The 22,010-nt window shown below is 41.0% G+C and overlaps 1 protein-coding gene across 1 annotated transcript in view; it reads left to right on the forward strand.

The window, feature by feature from the left end:
• The window catches only part of KIF26A (kinesin family member 26A), a 92,669-nt gene extending 73,832 nt beyond the window's left edge, over positions 1-18,837 (forward strand). The window contains exons 6-15 of the mRNA XM_058845243.1: positions 2,628-2,837; positions 4,781-4,874; positions 5,366-5,628; positions 5,879-6,062; positions 6,358-6,517; positions 8,105-8,267; positions 8,823-12,201; positions 15,622-15,812; positions 16,686-16,836; positions 17,357-18,837. Coding sequence (XP_058701226.1) covers positions 2,628-2,837; positions 4,781-4,874; positions 5,366-5,628; positions 5,879-6,062; positions 6,358-6,517; positions 8,105-8,267; positions 8,823-12,201; positions 15,622-15,812; positions 16,686-16,836; positions 17,357-17,532 — 4,971 coding nt within the window. The 3' untranslated portion in view covers positions 17,533-18,837. The remainder of the gene's footprint in view (positions 1-2,627; positions 2,838-4,780; positions 4,875-5,365; positions 5,629-5,878; positions 6,063-6,357; positions 6,518-8,104; positions 8,268-8,822; positions 12,202-15,621; positions 15,813-16,685; positions 16,837-17,356) is intronic.
• Positions 18,838-22,010: the final 3,173 nt, after the last annotated feature.

A 22,010-nucleotide genomic window follows, 5' to 3' on the forward strand; every position in this document is an offset into this window, starting at 1 on the left:
GGCTCCTATAATCTAATAATAGATGGAAGAGAGAACAGAAAGGACTGTTTAGATAAGTGCTTTGAAAACAGCATATATTTTAAAATTCATTTTAATCAAGTGACCCTGAAGTGGGCATTTATACTTACATATATTTATATATTTAGGTGGCTTTTTTTGTTTGGTTTTTTTGTTGTTGGGTTTTTTTTGGTGGGTATTTTTTTGTTTGTTTGTTTTTGTTTGGTTTTTTTTGCTATTTGTTTTGTTTTGGTTTTTTTTTGCCCTGAGGGAAGTTATTTTTTATGAGCACCTTGGTAGCATGTCAAGGTTGAGCTAGCAGGCTAATACACAAAGCTGCTTCATGCAGCTTGAGAAAGCTTTTATGGGGAAACAGCCTTGAGTGTGTCACCTCTGATGCACTTTGCTTTTGAGGCAGCTGTTTCATTTATTTTAAGGTTTGCTTGTTTTCTGGAACTGTATTTTCATATTTATGTTACAGTGAAAGGCAAAAGAAAATAAAGTTTGGATTGGGGACAGCTTGAGTCAAGAGGTGGAAGAATTTCCTGCTATGTTTGGTGGAGCCTTCTGCAGTGTTTGTGGGAAGGACTGGTTGTTTCTTAACCTCTTTGGAAGAAATGTTAGGAGAAAGCTTTTTAGAGCGGCTTTGTGGAAAATATTTCCTTTGAGAGTGCTTGAGGAATTTTATAAGGATGCCCGTGTACAGCTTAGCCCCCACAGAGAGAAGGAGATGGAAGAATGGGACAGTTGAGAACTTAAATGTTGGGATTACCTGCCCTCCCCAGCTGGTAGAGGCAGGGACAGTTCAGCATGGTGCTTCCTGCTGCTCCCACATCTGCTGTGGATCATCCAGGCTTGGCCACTGCATTTCACTGCACACCCTGGGTGCAGATGTGTCTGCTGTCACATTTTCATCTTGTCTGCTATGAGGGCCAGTCCCTGAGGGTGGCTCAGCCTGCTCTGCTCTCTGCTTGTTGCCTGCATTTCACATGCTGTGCTTTGCTGAAATAGGTTTTCAGCTTTGGTTCTTCCTTTGCCAGTATCTCTGTGGAAGTGACGGGGAAGTGCTGACTAAAAAGTCCAGTTTTTTGGTAAAGACACGAAGAATGTGTTCATGGAATAAGTGCACACCATTTTAATGACATAATGTTCTTGAAAGGAAGTAGCAGTCAAATTGTCCTGATGCATTTTAGCAAAGAGCTTACTGAAACACAGAATCATTCTTTATCAGAGACAAGTGCTTTTGAACCCAGCTTCTACATGCAATATCCAGCTCGGGGCTAAAAGTGAGCCTGACTCATAGAACCATAGAATTGTCTAGGTTGGAAAGGATCTTCAAGATCAAGTCTAGCTGTTAAACCAGCACTGCCAAGCCCACCACTAAACCATGTCCTTTAACAGGAGTGGGTGTTTCGTGGCTCAGTAGCTGTGTTGCAGAAGATGAAGTTGCTGATGGGTGCATATGGAAATTGTTCCAGCTGTACACTGTGGAATATCACTGTGGTATATCACAACCACTGAGGCTCTTCAACCACCTGCTTAACTCTGGTGCTGAGAGAGTTGTCTGGTAGTTGAAAAAAGAGATTATATTGTTGTTCAGCTTGTTACTGAAACATTTCATACGCTGTGGAAAAAGTAATTCTCACTGAACATTGCTTTTCTCTGAAGTCTGATCTGCGGTGCAGTTCAGAGTTGAAGTTGCACCTGTAATAGTAATTTACTTCAGTGCAAGGTGTATAAAACATGCTGGTTCTGACATGGGAGCATTTCATAAGGATAAATGGTTGTAAGTGGGTGTGAGGCAGTATTTCACAGGTTTTTAAAGTAAGAGTATGATTTCCAGGAAGCTTAAAAGAAGCAGGTGTGCAGCTGTTGCTGAATTTTCCTGAGACCCAGTCACTTGGCTCCCATAAAGTGCTTTGGAAATCACAGCTAGCATGTCGGAGCTTTCTAAAGATACTGTCTTAAAAACCTGTGTGTAGGATACCATAATTTGTAGTGCTGCAATAGAAACAGAACCTTGTGAGAGATTTCTTTTCAAGCTTTTTGATCTTTTAGTGGCTTGTGGTTTGGGTTTTTTTCCCTTTTTTTCCCCATTAAATCTGCAACTAACTGCTGAAGAGCTTAGCAATGACAGCATAAAGGCAGCTGCCTGGGACAGTTGTAAGAGAAATACCTTTTTATTAGAATGATATGAATGAGAAATTGAAAGTTTCTAGACTTACTTCAAATGCAGTAGCTGTCTGAGCCCTGTGTTATTGACTGGTTTTCAGAGTGTCCTTTCAGTCACATTGGGTACTTGAAGCTAAGGAGACTAGAATTTTCTTTTCTTCAGCATCATATTACACCTACAGTGGATCATACTTGTGGATCAGACATTTATAAATTGAGTTGGTAAAACTGGAACAGTGTCAACTAAAGAGAAAACGTGCACCTTTGAAACCTAATTAGTTGATTGAAGACCCCAGGCTGGAAAATCTGGCTTTGTTTTTGTCCCACGGTTGTTCTGACACACCTAAACATTACAAGCAAACACATCATGGGAAGGGGAGTGAGTTGGGAGGAATGTTTTGCATGTGATTATCAGTAGCTGAGAACTCAAGTTGTTGCTTTCTTCTGAATCCTTGCAGGTGAAAGTGATGGTAAGGATTTGCTCCTCTCAGGGAGCACACGAAACGTCTGAATCCATGTCCTTCCTAAAGGTAGACCCACGAAAAAAGCAAATCACGTTTTATGATCCAGCAGCGACGGGGCCTTCCAATGCAGGTCACAGAAGAGGTGTTGTTGCTGTCCCAAAGATGTTTGCCTTTGATGCAGTTTTCCCCCAGGACGCTTCACAGGTACTGGAGTCACATAAACATCTTGAGTCTTCTCTTGGCCACTGCATTTGATTGCCTGAAGAGTTCCTTCTGTTTCTGGGGAATTTTATTTGAATGACTTGCCTTAATGCCTGGAAAAAAACCATGGTAATTAATAGACAAGTTGGTAAATTCTTGTATCTTCTGTAAAATCAAAGAATAATAGCTGGGGAGGTAGATTTGCTGACTAAATTACCTTCTCATGCGTTCCCTTGTTAGCGAAAGGCACACCACCAGCTTGAAATCCAGTTTTCCATCCAGCTAGGTTTTAACCCATTTGATGGGACTGAAATAAAGTTTTTCCACACAGCTTTCAATGGGAAATAAACATATGCTTAATGTTAAACTAGGAGGCAAGATAAAGCTAATCCCTTGGGATTGTTATACTGGAACAGGGTGCTTTTATATTATCTGCTCCTTTTCCAGTTTGTTTATACTGTGGTTTTGTCTGATTATTTTATGTTTATGGTTGTGCTGATGGTGGTGCATGTCTTCCTTTTGGCCAGCAAAAGGGAGCATTTATTCAGTAGTAACCAAAGACCTGAAATCTGCTACGGACAGGATAGCTGGTCTTTGAGAGGATTGGGGTCTGCAGTATATCCATTGAGGTTGCACTCATGGACATCTGATAATTCCTTCTGTGAAAAATCTTTGCTTCAGAAAATAAAACCCTAGAACAGCTTTAAAAAGAACTAATTCAACAGCATTTGAAGAACTACACCAAGTATGAATTGCTGAAAAAAAATAATGTGAAAAATACAGTGCAAAGAGTCCAAGATGAAAATAGTCTATTAATGTTGGTAAAATATGACAGTGTCTAGTTCATAATCCCCTCCTCAGATCTTCTCCTAGGGTTTTGTTTAATTTTTTGGGTCCCAGACTGTATATAGGAAAATATTTATTGAGTCTAAGTTCTAGACAAGCACTAAGGATGGAGAATAACTTCCCACACACCTCAGTTCCCAACGCACAAATATTCCTCTCCGAAAGCTGTCTTTAGACCCTTCATAAGTTCAAGTAGGGTCTTTGTGCAGAAGTATGCAACAGCAATCTCAACATTAGTCCAGAACTGGCAGTGAGGTTTTCTTACATGTGCTGCCAGCCCTGCTGCAAGGTGGCTGGTCACAGCCTGTGTGTCTGCTGGTTTTGGCACCAGTCCTTCAGGCTGTTGACCCCAGCTTTGGGATGGCTTTTCAGTTCCTTGTAGCAGGCCTGGTGTGATGTGTTTGGGTGATGTTGGCCACTGCAGCCCCTTCTGTGGAGGCATTATAGCTGGAGGCAAGCTCGCTGCCATGCAGCTGCAAACAGAGCTTTATCATTTCACTCTAGTTACATATTTACAGCAGCCCCCTCCCCTGTTCCCAGTTGCTGTACTTAATAGATCATCTTATTATGTATTTGAAACCTTCTCTGACATGGATAAACTGGTTTTAGCACAATCAAGTATTTTAGCAAGTTCTCTTTATTGATGATGATGTTTCTGCTGAAAGAGGAAAATGTGATACTCTGAAATCTTATTCATGGATCTTAATGCATTTTCTCCAGTATGGATGTCTTTTTAATTCCTGTGAGCACTCCTGAGTAGCTTAATTTCAGTGGAGTTGCTACTATTACTGAATAGCCGTGGCTAAGCTATTATACCAGCAGGAAGCCTGGTTGGATAGCATTCAGTTTGCTACATTAGTCATAGAATCAATATTCCAAGAGAATAAGTTTAATAGAATTGAAAACTATTTTAGGCTGTAGTAGCATATTTTATTTTTTTTTAAGATAGCATAGTTACCAAAAGAATAGGACTGATGCCATAAAAATGGGGAGAATATTGTGCCTCAAAAATATTGAGTCATTCATTTCATTACAGAAGAGTAGTAAAAACCACAGCAGTATATGCTCATTCACTTATTTGTCTCCAATTTTTCTTCCAGGCTGAGGTATGCTCTGGAACAGTAGCAGAAGTAATCCAGTCTGTTGTGAATGGTGCAGATGGTTGCATATTTTGCTTTGGTCACGTCAAGCTTGGTGAGCTCCCAAATTCGTTACAGTTAATTACTATGTCAGTCTGGTAATTACATGCTGTCAGCTCCTGGAACAATAAACCTGGAGTATATGAATAGATTAGAATTTCTTTTTAATTAGCTTTGCAAACTTATCACGGTTTATTTCTACACTGTGATTGTAAGTTTTAATTTGAAAAGGTAAAATGTAGCATCAGATTAGCTTATTCAAAAACAAGTTTATGTAGGTGAATTGTGATGAAAATCAAAAGATCAGAGATGTTTTTAACAATCAATTTGCTGTGGGTCCAGCTTACAAAACCTGCAAACCTAATTGAATAAATAGTAATGGATTATTAATTACATACTTTGAATTTTTTCATCTCTTCTTTCCCTTATCTGTGCAGCACATGGCATTACATGTAATGTACCGTGGTGATATCAGGTAGCAATATGAAGACACACTGCCTTGTACAAGAAAGGTTAATTGTGTTTATGTTTGTCTTTTCATTCTAGGAAAATCTTTTACCATGATTGGGAAAGATAACTCCACACAAAGCCTTGGTATCATCCCCTGTGCAATTTCTTGGCTGTTCAAATTGATCAATGAACGTAAAGAAAAAACTGGAACTCGTTTCTCTATTAGAGTATCTGCTGTAGAGATCAGTGGCAAAGATGAAAACCTTAAGGATTTGTTAGCTGAAGTAGCCACTGGCAGCCTTCAGGATGGCCAGTCTCCTGGGGTTTATCTGAGAGAAGATCCAATATGTGGAACCCAGGTATAATGAATATCACAACATAGATTTTTCTGAGCCTGACTTTCTTCTGCTTTTTATTTCCTTTTATCTGACAACAAATATGACAACTTTTAAGCCAGTAAAAAAAATTTATTACTTTTAATTTATAAGCCCTTCTCCCATGGTGTACATATTTGTTTCTCTTAGTGCCCTGGAGATTTAGCATGTTCAGCAAAAAATAATAAAAAAAATGCCCCTGTGCTAATTAGTCATTTTCTTGTTTATATTCAAGCTTCAAAACCAAAGTGAGCTAAGGGCCCCAACAGCAGAGAAAGCTGCCTTTTTCCTTGATGCTGCAATTGCTGCCAGAAGCACCAGCAAGCCTGAATGTGAGGAGGAAGATAGGAGGAATTCACACATGCTCTTTACTCTTCACATATACCAGTATCGCATGGAGAAGAGTGGCAAAGGAGGAAGTATGAATGAACTTACCATATTGTTCATTTTTTAATGATGTGGTTGGTGTTGCATTAGTTTTACTAATAATTTACAATTAACTTAAAAAAGAAAAAAACTCTCAAGCCAGTTGAGTCACCTTTAACTTTTGTAGCTGTGACTAATATCTGGTTTCCTTACAATTAAATATTAATTTGGTCATTATCCCATGCTGTATTCATTATTCTTTTCATTTGAATGCCTTTTGAATACCAGTTTTGGCTTGAGTCCATGCAAGAACGTGATGTACAACTGTTTCACCCCTTTTTGTTTTAGTGTCTGGAGGACGCAGTCGTTTGCATCTCATTGATCTAGGGAGCTGTGAAAAAGTGCTGAGCAAGAGCCGAGATGGAGGAGGCTCTCTATGTCTGTCTCTCTCTGCCCTGGGCAACGTGATTTTGGCCTTAATTAATGGTGCTAAGCATGTGCCATATAAGTAAGTGAAGTCTAGTCTGCATTATCTTAAATTTGTGGCTGGTGTTACCTGAGAAATGGATTGTATCAACAATTTACTGTTTACCTAATATGAAGTTAAAGGAAATTCTGTCAGAGAGGGGTGTCTGTCTTGTTTTAAGGTCACTCCTACAGATACACATATCTGTTCATCTACTTGTCCATATTAACATAAACACAGGCTTTTAAATGTTTGAGTAATGTGGAATTCTTAGTTAGATGGCCAAAAATGGTATATTGGTACATACTGAATTTTGGTGAAGTGTTGGGGAAGGTTTGATTGTTGAAAACAGTGAGGGGAAAATGTCTAAGATGTTTTCTTTTCTTCACTCTCCCCTTTGTTTCCTGGATTTGGAATTTTTGGCTAATCTCAGCCAGCTGGAAATAAGTGAATAATTGAACCCAAATTTCATACAATTTTCTCTTCTTTTTGCAAATGTAAAAGTTGTACTGAAATTTTGGAAAATAATTGAGTATTGATGAAGCATGGTCATCAAAGATTGTTATTTCTGTGTCTTTTTGGATAATACATATTTTCAATTAAAAAAAAAACCCAAAAGACCACCATGTTGCACATTAGTTTTAGCAGAAGTGAATGTTTATGTGTGTTGGCCTTCAGTCCTTAAATTTAATTGCTGCTTGTCTTAACAACAGCACAAAGTTAAAATGCATTATCAATGGTGTCATTTCACATATTTATCTAGTGATGAATCTCAAACAGGTGTTTTTTTCTTTCTGTATTAGCCAGAGAGATATTTTCCTCAGGCTACTTGCTAGCTTTGTGTATGGAGTAGAGGATGGATGGATTAAAATAGGGAAGGGCAGATCCTCAACTTGGTCACCTACTGTGGTTTGGTGATCAGGGATGACAGGAGTTCCCTCAGGTTGGAACTGCTTGGGGTGGGGCAGTAGGAAGCAGGGAGCTTCCTATTCCAAGGAACCTTGGGGAAAGATGTCCTGGAGACCAGTGAGTACAAAATGTCATTTGTCTCCTCAGCTTTACTGTCCACAGTGGAGGCTTTGCAGGAAAGCATCCAGAGATAAGTTCTGCTTCCCTTTTGCTATGGCAGAGCAGACCACAGGTGACAGAATGGAAAGTAGATTAGTTGGGGTGACACTTGTATTTCTGGTATCTAACATTGTTGTATTTGTTTAGAGACTTCCTACCATTTCTGTTGACTTCTTGTATTTCTTACTGTTAAACGTGTTTGCATAGAGCTCACAGAGTGTAACTATCCAGGTACTAAGTCTGTTCAGCTGAAAATATAGCACTCATGAGCTCTTTTGGGTAGTATGACCTAAACCTAAGAAAACGAGTTATCAGTCAACTGGTTTTCAATTTGCTGAGCAACAAAATGACTTACCATTCTGTAAATACATAGGCAGATAAATTAAAATATTGGTACCTTTGTGTGTGTACATTTAGACATATTTTAAGTGTGGTCAATAACAGGAGCATATTTCTTATCTTATGCATGCACAAGAGTGAAAGTACAGCTTGTGGTGTAAAATTCTGCAAAAAATTTTGTGGTTTCTTTAAATAATCCTGGTGTTTTCAATTTCTGCACAGGGACAACAAGTTGACAATGTTGTTGAGGGAATCACTTGGGAACATCAACTGCAGGACTACTATGATTGCACACATTTCTGACTCCCCAGCCAATTATGCAGAGACTCTCACCACTGTTCAGCTCGCATCGCGAATCCACCGCATGAGGAAGAAGAAATCCAAGGTTGGTTCACAAACAAGCAGAAATGAATTCATTTGAAAATGAGTTTTCCTAACCTCTCAGTAGGGAAACATGGGATTTCCCGACGTGTGGAAGTAATACAAAATGCATAAAATCTCAGGAGAGGAACTGACAAATGAGTTGGCACTGAGCCATCATCCTGCTCCCAATCCTTAATCCTGAAATTCCCTTCTTTTTGTTTCAAACACGTATTCTTTCTTTGCTTACATGTGGAACTATCTCAAAAGCTTCTGTCAGTATTAATTAAAAATCTATGAAGGAGGAACAGAAAACTAGTAAGAAGAAAGAAATGAATAATATTTAATAGAAATTATCTGAAAAGGTGTGATTGTTAGATTATTATTAATACAGTAAAATCCATTTAGCATGTTATTTTAATTTACCTTCCCTTCTAATATTTTCCCACTAGATGTAGTTGTGATAATATACACAAAGCACAGAGTATATTGCAGCCTGACCTTTTAATAATTTACTGTACATGTATATACTTATTTATCAATTGGTACTAATAACTTCTCTGTTCCTTGTCATTTGCAGTATGCATCCAGCTCATCTGGAGGAGAGAGTTCCTGTGAAGAAGGACATGTCCGGAGACCGCCCCATTTGCGACCATTCCACCCACGAACTGTTGCCCTTGACCCTGACCTTCCTGTCCTGAATATATCCAGTGATCCTGATTATTCCTCCAGCAGTGAACAGTCTTGTGATACTGTCATCTATGTTGGTCCCAACGGTGCAGCTTTGTCTGACAGGGAATTGACAGATAATGAAGGTCCACCAGAGTTTGTTCCCATTATCCCGTCCCTAAATAAGAAGAGAAATAAAGACAATTCTGCAATTGGTAGGAGTTCTGACAAGGACCATTTCAAATGCAACACTTTTGCTGAACTGCAGGAAAGGTTAGAGTGCATTGATGGAAGTGAGGAACCCATGAATTTTGCTTGTGGAGAAACTGGGTCCAATTGCAGTCCTGTTCCTGGAAGTACAGAAAATCCACAGTCTAAGTTGATAAAGGAAAAAGTATCCTCCCCTTCTGGGGGATTTAAGAAACTGATTCCACAAGAAACTGCATCCCCGAAAAAAGGAAATAACCTTTCTTTCCAGGCTGTTGCACCAAGGGGTGGCAATGGCAACTGTCAAGAAAATAGCACACCTCACTTGAAAGCAGAGCTTTCCAAGCTGCAGAGCAGAGCTGACAACAAAATAATAGACTCTGTCCTAGAGGGGGAGAGAGAGACAATCAATGATTCCCTGCAGACATCAAGGTGTAGCCCCTTGAGGAATCCAGAGCAGAGTAAGGCCACAGCTGAATGTGTCACTAAGGAAAAGTCCTTGTATGTGAAGAGACCTTTGCCAAGCCCAGCGCCTCCCCCTCCACAGCAGAGAGAACACTCCCCAAGCTCCAAAGCTGAGAATTTGGAGCTGGACAATAGCAATGCAATTCGGACTCCTCCTGTGGGAATGAGCAAACAGATGGCAAACAAACCTGAGCAAAATCCTTTAGGAAGCACATTCCTTGTTGGTAGCAACACCCAGAGTCAGTCAGGTGCGATAGAGGTACACAGCTTCAGGTCAGCATTCAGAGGGAAATGTTTTGATCGGGATATACTGACCACCACAGTGACTTTGCAGCAGCCTGTTGAGCTGAATGGAGAGGATGAGCTTGTTTTCACAGTGGTGGAAGAGCTCTCTATTAGTGGAATTATGGATAATGGGAGACCTTCCAGTATCATTAGCTTTAACAGTGACTGCTCCCTTCAGGCCCTTGCGTCGGGTTCGAGGCCAGTCAGTATTATCAGCAGCATAAATGATGAGTTTGATGCTTATACCTCACAGGAAGCTTCTACTGGTGTAAATATTGATATTGTTGTGCCCTTTGCTAAGGATCCCTTTACCAGCAGCAGACGTTCCTCCATCAGTTCATGGCTTAGTGAAGTCAGCATTTGTACAATTGAAAGTGATGGAGCCCAGTCTAGTGACAGTTTTGTCCCACAGTTATCTTACAACTGTAATAAGTCCGAGGAACCCTTCAACTTGGACTCATCCCATTTATGTGTCCCCCTGAAAAGTGCTTTGAATGACAGTGGATTTTGCTTCTCTGAGCTAGAGAGTGAGAGCTTGAGTTCCAGCAAGCTTTCCTCAGGCATCAGCAAAAGCCCTCAAACCTCTGAAACTACCAAAGCATCTCAGATAAAAAGTGCTTTTTGTGTCACTGATCAGCCAGTAAAAATTAAATTTAGTAATTCTCGTGATGCTCCTGTGATAGAAACAATACATTCTAGTCTTCCTAGGAAAACAAAAACTACCTCTTCTCCAATCCACAATAATACTGTCCTCAGCTATAAAGAGCTGCAGAATCCACATGGTATGTTTGAAGATCCTTGGCTGTTACGTACCGATTATCACTTGGAAGCAAAACCTGCAGAGTCGCTGCTGTGTCCAAAACCTCACACGTTTGGTACTGAGAAGCAGCCAGAAAAGGCTGCCCAGTGTTTTGGCACAGCATCCAGGCCAACGAAGTCACAGACTATGGTCACCTGTTCACAGAGGGTTGTGGATGGTTGTGAAATGGCCTGTAAATCCTCCAGCGGAGCTGCAAAGAAGTCAGAAGTTGCGATGAAGATGCCACAGCTGAAGAGAGGAGCCACCACACTGGGAGTGATGCCAGTGTCACATGCTAACAGTACTTTGCCAGAGTCTGGGACCCGAGGAAATTCGGATGCTTCCTTGGCCACCGGCAGCTTGAAATCATCCCTGGGAAAGAAGAATGCACCACAGAAATCAACCATGTTGCCCAGACCAGGTGGACCAACACCTCCAACACCTCCTGTACGTAAATCGAGCCTGGAGCAGAAACCTGTTGGTCTGGGTAACGGTGGGGGTAAAGCCTGTGGCATGGACTTTGCCAGAGCTGCCACGCCAAAGGCTGAAGATGAGGCAGATTTACGGTTGAAAGCCGGCTCTTACTTTAGTGAAAGTGCCAGCTGCAAAATGAACTTGAAGGGTGACCACTCTTTGCCCAAGATGACATCGAGCTTAAAGGTGAAGGCATCAAAGAGTGAAACTGTGCACCGATATGGGAGCCACATGTCTCTGGAGAGGTGTGACAGCCTGACATCAGTTGGATCCAAAGCAAGCGTGGTGAGGGACAGCGGGAGCACTGCTAACAGCCGGGCAGGGCGCTCTGTCCCCAGGCTGGGGGTCCCTCCTGTTTCTTCCAGTATGGGTTTACCACTGCCCTTCACCGCCCCTGCACCTGGTAAAAACAGCCAGGCAAAACCCACAGCGAGCCAGAAGGTGCAAGCCAATGGGAATAAAAACCGGGGCCTCTCTGCCAGCGGGTCAAAGTCTCTCAGCTCCTCTGTGAAGTCCCTGGCACAGCCTGCAGGGAAGGGCTCTGGCATGGCCCCTGGTGGGAAGGCAGCTCCCCGTTCTGTGCAGCCTGTCAGCAGCAAACCCGGCCGTGGGACCATCATGGGCACCAAGCAGGCCATGAGGGCGGCCAACAGCCGTGTGAACGAGCTGGTGTCGGGCGGCTCTGCCAAGGCGGGACACTTCCGAGGCTCCACCGACTCTGACAGCGGCAATGACAGTGGCATCAACCTCAGCGACGAGAAGTCACAGATGCCGGTGCTGCCGTCTCCCTACAGCAAGATAACGGCGCCGCGGCGGCCGCAGCGCTACAGCAGCGGGCACGGCAGTGACAACAGCAGCGTCCTCAGCGGGGAGCTGCCACCAGCCATGGGGAGGACGGCTCTGTTCTACCACAGTGGCGGCAGCAGCGGCTATGAGAGCATGATTCGGGACAGCGAGGCCACCGGCAGCGCCTCCTCGGCACACGACTCCATGAGCGAGAGCGGGATGTCATCGCCGGGTCGGATGAGGAGCCTTAAATCCCCCAAGAAACGATCAACAGGTAAGACATGATGGGGCAGGAGGCCAGGTGTTCACTGGTGCTCCACTGCATCCTGAGGATGGAGGTGTTCTGTGGCATCTCTGACAGAGAGGAGGCTTGGAAGGAACTCACAGCAGGGAGGTGGACTGACTGCATGTGCCTGTGTGTGCATGTGCATTGCTGTGACAGCAGCTAATTGTCATTTATTTTACTTCAAAGCTGCAGGTGTGACACAGGTGCTGCGGTGGAGAGGGCAGGAGAGGTGTGAGTGCCCCGGGGTGCCGGCAGCCTCTCTGCGAGGGAGGAGGTAGCAGGTGGCTGCTGGCAGATGGGGGATGACATTCCTTCCTCCCTCAGCAGGACCAGGACCAGGGTGGCCCGAGTAGGAGGGTGTTATGGGTGGGTTGGGAAAAACGAGGTGCTGATGAGTGCTGATGAGTTTTTGTGAGGATTGAATGAGTGACCTGGAGGACTGGTGAGAGAAGGGCAGTGAGGAGAGGAGGAGCTCTGCTGCTTGGTGTCTGTGAGGGAATGCCAGAGACAATGGCTAGGATTGTAGTTTAGAAATGAAGGAATGGGCTGGGAATGGAGAAGAGTGTTTGTGAATTAATGAGGACTGCTAAATGCACATTAGATTACCCAAAGGTAAGGCTTAGAGCAGTAGGGTGTGTGTGTAAGATGCAGCGACTCTTGGGTTAATGCTACCAGCTAATCACAACATTATTGTATTGCACTCTAATAGTATTTATATTAAGAAATTCTAGTGTGTGTGTGTGGATACTCTAAGCAGTAGGAAACTGGGAGAGTTGCTTGGAAGGGTCATCTCTGGCTCACTGTGTCTGACCATGCCAAACAAACGTGGGCATATGGGGGCCAGCTCCCCTTTCCTTCCCTCTGGTGCCTTTCCTTATTTCCTTATATTTCCTTATTTCCTGTATTTCCTTACTGCTTTCACTGCTGGTGCAGCTGCAGTCAAGTGTGCGTGCAGTCAGCTTCAAAATCTGGGTCATATGATTGGTGTTATAGTGTCCATTTCTCAGATCTAGTTTGAAATCCTGTGGTATTGTAAAGAATCTTTGGCAACCAGCAGCCTTCTTCAGCAGCCTGGGCATACTGACTGTTGGAAATATAGTGGGAACTAATATTAGCAGTATGCTGGATCTGAAATTCTGGTTGGAAAATGGCAATTGTTGCAATCCCTCTAGATAGCCATGATGCTCTGTTCTGGCAACCAAATGAAATGAAGTTGATCTCATGGTGCTTTCTGGTGAAGTAAACTGAGTTGCTTCAGCAAGTGATCATTTTGGAAACAGTGCAACATTTGCTGCACTTCTCTTTGCATAGCATATCAGCTTCTTAAACCTTTCCTACAAATCAATATTAACAACTGTATGAGTTGCACGCATATTGAGAAGGCATTACTCACTGATGGATTTTTATTTGGTTTTGCCCCAGGAAATACTTATAAGGTCTTTAAAAATGAAAAACTATTTCTTTTTCCAGTTATAATTGCTCTATATCAGTAAATTATGTATTACTTTTTTGGAGTACTGTAGACTTTGAGAAAATAATGTGTTTTATGCATGAAATGTGGTTTCCAGGAAGTGCATCAAATATTTCTTACGAGAAATGCTTGGTACAGACCTATTACTGTTCTAAAATTATTGTAATCTTTGCACATTATTAGATATTCTTGGAGTAGCTTATGTAACACTAGACTATGTTGGAGGCTCTGGATTTAAGGACAGATCCTACTCCCATGTATGTCACTGTAAACCTGTCCCCTTACCCTGTAACTTCATTCCTGGAGAAAAGCCATTGACCCTGGCTTGTACAGTGGAAGGAGATGAAGTTTTCCTGCTTATTACAGGTGTTTAACCACAGCTGTTTGGTGTTTTCCTCAGAGGGATCTCCTGTCACCAAAGCAGTTACAGGATCAGGGTTACAGTGTGTGGCTTCATCCAGCAGGACTGTAGTGGTGTTTCAGGCTGAATGGATTGGGGTTGTGAGAATGATTTTGTAGAAGCAGAATCAAGTCTTCCCCTTTTGAAAGCATTCCCATTTTGTCCTTGTTACTTAGAAATCAGCAAGGGCGCAATTAAGAATGAGGGATGTTTTTCTTAGAAATATGTAAAGCAGGTAACTTTTGGGGTATCAGTGGAGGTGTGTTGCTTTGGGGGTGCCTGCTGGGATTTTTCTTCATTTCATGTTGAAGTTCATGACAGGGCTTATCTGACAGCCTTAGTTTGCACTTAGTTCTCCTGTAGAGGTCTCAGCCCAGAAGTTATTTTGGCAGTGTTGTCCTTTGAGCAGAGCTGTCTCGTCTGTTTGATGTTCTTCCTTTTGTAAGAGCAGAAGAAAAAAGACTCTTCACCTCTGAGTTAGTTTTTAATAAGAGGAGGCAATTAAGTACTAAATTTATTGTCACCAGTCACCTAAAGCCAGCTTATGCTTACTGCTACTTGTGTCATTTCAGCTTGTTTTTGGTGGTCTTCAGCCCTCCTCTTCCTAGGGATTGGACTGCAGGCTTGTTAATGTTGCCTGACCAGCTCTATGCATGTACTCAGGCTTGAGACATGCTTTGGCTTGTAAAGGTCAGATTTTTAGAGAATGGTAAGAGAGTTAATAATCACAAAAAAAGCTGGGCACCAGAGTGCCAACTCCTACAATCAAGAGCATCAGCATTTTTGAAGGATATAATTCAGTCTCTGCTTCAGTGAAACTTGAACCTTAGCAGAAGCATAACAGATCAGGATGATTTTCTTGCAAAATCTGAGAGCATTCTATTGAAGGCTCCCAGAATTGGTGAGTTTTGTCATGCACTGACCTTCTGGGTGCTGGTGCAAAGGTGTGAGACATCTCAACATTAGAGGCGCTCAAGTTGCAGCTTGGTTGATGCCTTCTGAATGTCTCTCAATCCCACTGCTGGTATTTAGCACCCTAAAATAGCAGTAGTCGTTCTGGAGGGAACTGTTTGAGCTTTGCAAAGATGTAGTGCAGTGACAGGGATCTTAGATAGCCTTGCTTGGCTTAAACTGGGGGAGCAGAAGATTTCCAGATAAATAAGCCATTATCAGTATTAGTTTTAGATTATTCACTATCTCACTGCCTTTGCAAGGTAATGAATACCATTGTAGTCCACCAAACAAAAATCAATCCAGGCAAAATATTTCTGCAAGGAGAGAATAAAGAGCTGATGTTCAGACATCTGTTTTGGGAGCAGAACTGCTGTTGCTCCCATCTGGGAACCAAGTGAAACCTACTTTGTCAAGGCAGTAACTCAATTAGCAGCCTGAGGGTATTTTACTAAAAAGAAAAGATCAAGAAAAGCATTTCTTTCTAAGTATGCTGAGAACCTAGATCTTTCTTTAATTCACTGCAGTATGTTCTGCAGCATGTTAGTCTCTTGGAGCCTGAGGAATGTTTGTTTTTGTATTTTAGGTCTCCAGCGTCGCAGACTGATTCCTGCACCATTGCCAGATGCTGCCTCCTTAGGAAGAAAACCCAGTGTCACTGGCCAATGGGTTGATCTACCACCTTTGCCAGGCACTTTGAAAGAGCCATTTGAAATTAAAGTTTATGAGATTGATGATGTGGAACGCTTACAGCGACACAGACAAGAGGAAACTGAGGTCAGAACATATTTTACAACTGTAGACAAGTTAAATTACAATATACAGACAAAGTCCTTGCTTGAATGCCAGAATGGTGTTCAGGAAATTGAATGCAATTAAAGTACTATAATTATTAATTTTACAATTCATATGTTGGGGTACCCTTAACACAGAAAATGAGAATGATTACTGCCTAAAATTAATTGTGTCTAACATGACTGATGGTGTAAATGGAAGTTACCAATGAATACATTATGAGAAGACTTCATAATCCTAGCCTGGCTGGTGGAACCTTACCGCGTCCCTCAACAACAGGGTCATTAACTCTTTATGTAAATGACAAGATTCTATTAAATCAGGGATATACTGAGTTTAACTTACTTGTATTTGGAAAACACTTCAGCTAATTCTATTTTAGAGACCACAATTCTATGTTCTACTGATGCCTTTTTCCCCTTTCTTTTGTAATAGCCTTTCCAGGATGTTGAGAAGGTAGGAATGCTTTTTAGAAAATAAGAATTCATGTTTTAGTGTTAACTGTAACTCTGACATTATTAGGCTGGGTTTATCATTTTCACTACTGGGAAAAAAAATAATCTACAAACAGTAGTAGTTTCAGAATGTATTAGGAGATGTTTGCTAATTCAGAGAAGTGCAACAAATGCTCAAGTGATGAAGCTTTCAATTCCTCTAGATAAGAATCCATAAATGTAAACTTCAAATAAAAAGACCCCACAAAAACCCATAAAAACCCCACCAACCCCACAACCAAGTAAAACAAGCCGCCTCCTCACTCTTACAAATAGTGATCTGAGAGCAATTTTTGTCAGACTGTTATGGGCCAGCTCACAACAGGAAAATTCATGAAGTGATCTTTCTGTGTCTTAAAAGGGTCTGATGTATTTCCATACCAAGCTGAAGATACTGGAGAGGCGCCAGCAGCGAATCAGAGAAATAAAGGCAAAGCACGAATTTTTGAAGGAAGAGTTGGAGGAGACAAAGTGCAGGTTGATGATGGATCCAAATAAGTGGAAAGAAGACTGTAAGTATTTTACAAAAACAGCAAAATGATCAGCCCTCTAACAGATTTTTCAGCATGTCAGCAGTCCCACTGAAAAACTTAATCACTTGCTAAGATGTTTTGCTGAATTGAGTTCTAAAATACTCTATGACTAAATCTGTATTTTTGTAATACACTATTTGAACAAAAAACCCATCCAAACCAACCAGAAGAGAGCATCAAAATGGTGCCATTAATATGAAATGTGATGTTTATTTAAATTAAATATATACCCTTTTATTATTCTTCTTTCCAAAGAAGGAAAAAATTGTTTTCATATCCATATTATAGCTGTGAAATTGAGGCATGAGATTTGTTCCCAGACTGAGTGCTTTGCATAACTGGAGCCTCAAGGTAGAGTTTTACATCTGCTGAACAAAGGGGAAAAAAAACCTTAGTTCAAGAGAAACTAAATTTTATTTTACCATATTGGCTCCTTTGTGATAGAATAATGTTTTATGATAAACTGTTTCTCTTACTCAGTTCTTTTTTTGTCTGACAGTTGAAGTGGATCCTGACCTTGATAAGGAGTCACAGGAGTACCTGGAGGCACTGGAACAAGTGACAGAAGAACTGGAGCAGTGTGTTAATCTGTGCAAGTCACATATCATGATAGTGACGTGCTTCGATATCGGGATATCCGATGCGCAGGATGGAGTGAGGGAAGTGGAGGTTTGAAGAGAGGTTTTTCAAGGGACTGAAGGAAGTGAAGCTGGGTCGTCTGACATGAAGAAGTAAAGGGATAAAGTAGCTGGGAAGTGAAGGAAGAAAGGTGAAGACTAAAAAGCAACAATGAATGTTGTAAGAGAAAGAAACAGCTGAGGAATGGGAATGTTCATAAATCATTTGGTGCCTCAACGTGACCTGAGCTGTACAAAGATGAAAGTAGGATCAAGTATTGCTTCTACCAGAGGGAAGTGAAGAAATTTAGTACAAAACCTGATGTTAATTAACAAACAAACAAACATGAAATGGAAGTGCCTTTAAAGTTCATTTGATTTTCATTTTTGTATTTGGTGCTAGAATTAAAGCCAGCAAACCTAAGCAGACCACAAAATGTATTCCTACAAAATATTTTATACTGTATAGTGTATTTATGACTATATGTAAAAAACAAACAACATTGTAGCAAAAGCAATAAGTAAATTATGTTTTCATACCTGAACTTGCCTTCTTGTTTCATAGAAAAGCTGTTTTATGTAGCAGAATTAAAATTGTATTATAATTGTTTCCTTGGTTAGGGTTCAAGATATTTTTATGAACATTTATCTATTGAAAAGGAGTATTATGGCATTTTGAGATGATTGTTTTACCTTCAGGTTTTGTATTATTACTTTTTCAGATCAAAATAAATGTTTGTTTTCCATTTTATATATACATATATAGATATATATTAATTGCTTACCTACTTCCTTGGTTACTAACCTCACTTTTCACAGACCTGGTCTTTTTGGGAGTCGTAAACTTAATGTGAGGAAGTCTACAAAGGGCACTGTGGTTTTGTTCGGTTTTCTTTTTTCCTCTCTGACTGCAGGAACTGAGAATTACGTTTATTACCAAAATCATAAAACAGGCAAAAAAAAAAAAAGGAGCAAAAAGTTTTTGTAAATGTTAAGTTAGGTCCATATTTTTATATAGTTTTGACTATAAATATAGCATTTGCATTTTGAACTTTTAAGACAAATAGTATATCTTTTTACAGTTTTTCTAAGGAAGGCAAACCCTCAGGATCAAGTTTATACATGCTGCATGAGATTTGTGCTTTTTTGAAGGAGGCCACTTAAGTGTGGAAACTATTGATAAATTGTTGCCAAACAAATACTTTTGAAAAGGTTTAATAGTGTATGTAATACCACATTTCATAATGAATCATATTTTCTAATCATCTTCCTTTTTATGGTTTTTTCAAATCCTTTGTATAAATATGTATTATAACAGCTTGCTTCAGTTTTTATCTGTGAATAAAAGATACATCTATTGTTACGAGTGCTTTTTGCTGTGTGTGTGATTTTAATGTTCAGAAGAGGGAGGATGGTCTCTGGTACACTGTGTTAAATGTCACATTGCATTGTCTCTTTGCCCAAGAGGTGTATAACTGGGAACAGAGTTCTGACATTCGTCATCATAGACCAATCAGGAAAGAGAGACAAAACACCAAAGGGTGAAATAAATAGCAGTGCTAATACTTACATTTTCTTAGCACTTGATAGTTTACGGAACAAAGACCTGCGGCTCACATACTTGTTTTCCCTGATGAGAAAAAGCAATTAAAAATGGGTCTGAAACCACAAGAAAACTAGGAAGTGGAATCAAGCCCTGGGCCCCATAGGTCCATCAAGGCAAACTGCTACGTTCATTTTTCTGTGTCACTGCTGTGTTTGCTCCCTGGCTGGACAGCAGCTGTGCCTGGTCCTCAGCTCCTGGTGCTGGCTGGAGCCTCCCCAGGCGGGGTTAACGTGGAGCTGGTGCTTCTAGAGACACCACCTCCAGTGTTTTCTGGCCTTTTGGCCAAAAGACTGATATGTGTGAAATTTCCCCCTTGCTCTTTTTCTCTCCTTAGGGAGTCTAACAGCATGGCATCCATGCACTGTTTTCTTACCCTCACAAGAGGCTGTGAGCTGGGGTAAATTCCTTCCTCCTCATTCTGCAGATGGAGGACTGGGGGAGTCAGAGCAAGGGTTTGATGCTTAAACAGTTTTTTGACTGCATGGGTTACAAAGAGTGCCCTTCTTTATCCCTTTGATTTATCCCTGGAAAAGGGTGCACCATGTTGGTTTATTGATGTTTGGCACTGTGTCTGGTTTTATGCAAGGGAATATGGCATCTAGAATTTCTGGAGAGTCCCTTTGCTGATACCCTTGAATACCAGCTATATTTACTGACTTGTAAATTCCATCTAAATTTACTTGCTGTGTGCAGAAAGTCACAGTTCTTCAAATATAGAATCAAAACCATGAAGTGATTCAATACATTGTGGATTTTTCAGAGCAAGGATTGTATAAATAAAAACAAAGTAAAAAAAAAGGAGCATCAGGCCGAGGAACAAATATTTATTAGCAAAAGGGGAAACCTCCATAAACATGATGGCAAAAAGAGAGGAACTCTGCACTTGGTGTTGGGTTCTACACTGTGCAGAATGGTGCTGTGGCAGGATGAGTTGACCTGTGGTACCTCTGAGCCCTGGGCACAGCAAGGCTGAGCACACACTCTTTTTCAAGGTAGCCTCTAACACCATCTTGAACGGACCTAAGGGGTTTTGTTTCTTTTATTTATTTGCCAGCCACCTCATCCTCTCCCTGGAGGTCTTCATTGTTTCTCCCCCACCCTGGCAATATTACCATCCTCTGAAGTAAAAATCAAGCTGTTAATCATCCATCCCAGTGTTCATAAACCTGCTAATGTGTTTATATATTCCTCTGTATTGCGTTTGCTGATCAGACTTTGATATTCTCTCCTTCGTTTCTAACTGCTGTTATGTTTGCCACAAAGAAACAAACGAGACATTTCAGGGCTACTGAGTTCCATGTCAACTTGGCAATCATATGCATATTAAATGTATTTAGCCTCTGGCTTGGTGGCACAAAGCAAGCCTGACATGCAAAATAAGGTGAGGGACTGATGGATGAAATACAGAGTTTTGCCTATGCAGGTACTGTTCTTTTTTGGTAGTTGGGGGTAGTAAATGATCTTTCACACCTCAAGACTTGAGATAACATTTTAGCTTACTGTTTTAGCTGTTGCAGTTCTGTCCAGCTAAAACTTATACAAATATATACTTAGTTTATTATTTGAGTCTATTTTACAAAGAATTATATCAGATTATGGATGAAAATGTCAAAATTAAAATAGGTGCTTTATTTCATTCCTTGTCTATTTAAATTTGATTATTTAAAACAGCCATTAAATTGCACACTTAAACACCTGATTGTGTTGAGCTTGTTACGGTATCAAATAAAACTTTAGAAACCCACTGGCTTTGGAGAGCTGCCTGAATAACTTTTGGCAGAGATAGTTCACACTGGAATACTTTTTCCTTTGCTTGCAGTTCTTTCCATGAAATTCCTCACCTTCTCCTTGCTGAGGCAACACTTTCTAGGTCCCTTGATGGCCCAGTTCATCAAGCAGCTCACATCACACCTATTTCCCAACAGGGAAAAAAAAATATTGACAGGTTTTTTGGAGTGCAATGCTGATTCAAAGCTTAAAGAGTAAATTTCAGGGACACAAATTCCCTTTTCCTCAAACTTCACATCTCACTAGGTTTCACAAGGGGCCGGAGGTGAGCTTGTGTGAAGGACAAGAAGAGGAGAGGTCCTCACATGGTCAGGCCTGTTTCAGGAGCAGATGAAGTATGGACTGGAACAGAAATCAAATGAGAAGGCAGGACTCTCATCTGGTGATCAGGAACTGGAGAAAATGAGGAGGAACTTGTGTTCTGGACATGGCCTCTAACCTTACTTTTGCCTTTTCTCATTCAATGGTCATGGTTCAGTACATAAAACTGTTCCTGGGAGATGGGGTTCCTGCTGGGGACATTGCTACAAGTGTTTGGAATTGCAGTTAGTACAAACATAGATTCCCTATAGAGAAATAAGATGCTCTGTAGACAAACACTTGTTTAATGTATGTGTAAACCTTTTTCCCATACAGTGCTTCTGGTCTAACCAGTTCCAGCTAAGGCAGTTCTAGGACACTGTAAATACAGTATTGAAACACTAGTGCCAAAAGAGAAAGCAGTAGAAAGAAAAGATTGTGAGTTCTTTTCTCAGCATGCAGAAAATGTCTCATTTATATCTATTTTGAGGTACCCTTGTATTATCTTTCTAGTTATAAACCCACGTTTTCCAGTCAGTTGCATTTTATTTTTAAAGTTATGTGTGGAACATAACTCCACAGGCAGCTGTTCTATAGTGTGGCTATAGGCAGGGTTTAAGACAAAAATGTTAGCTATAAGATGACCTCTGTATCATATGTCCAAGCTGGCAGAAGGGGACATAAATAAATTTGGGACCCATTTCACTACAGCACTTAGGCACCTGTTTAAGCAAGCAAGTAAATCTGGTTTGTATCCAGCAAAACACTCCAATTTTGGCTTATATCCCACTGACTTGGAATTTTTTTTTTGCTCCAGGGCTTCAGATGGTGTAAATTCCTTT

This window comes from Poecile atricapillus, chromosome 1 (assembly GCF_030490865.1).
Source record: "Poecile atricapillus isolate bPoeAtr1 chromosome 1, bPoeAtr1.hap1, whole genome shotgun sequence".
Classification (NCBI taxonomy): domain Eukaryota; kingdom Metazoa; phylum Chordata; class Aves; order Passeriformes; family Paridae; genus Poecile; species Poecile atricapillus.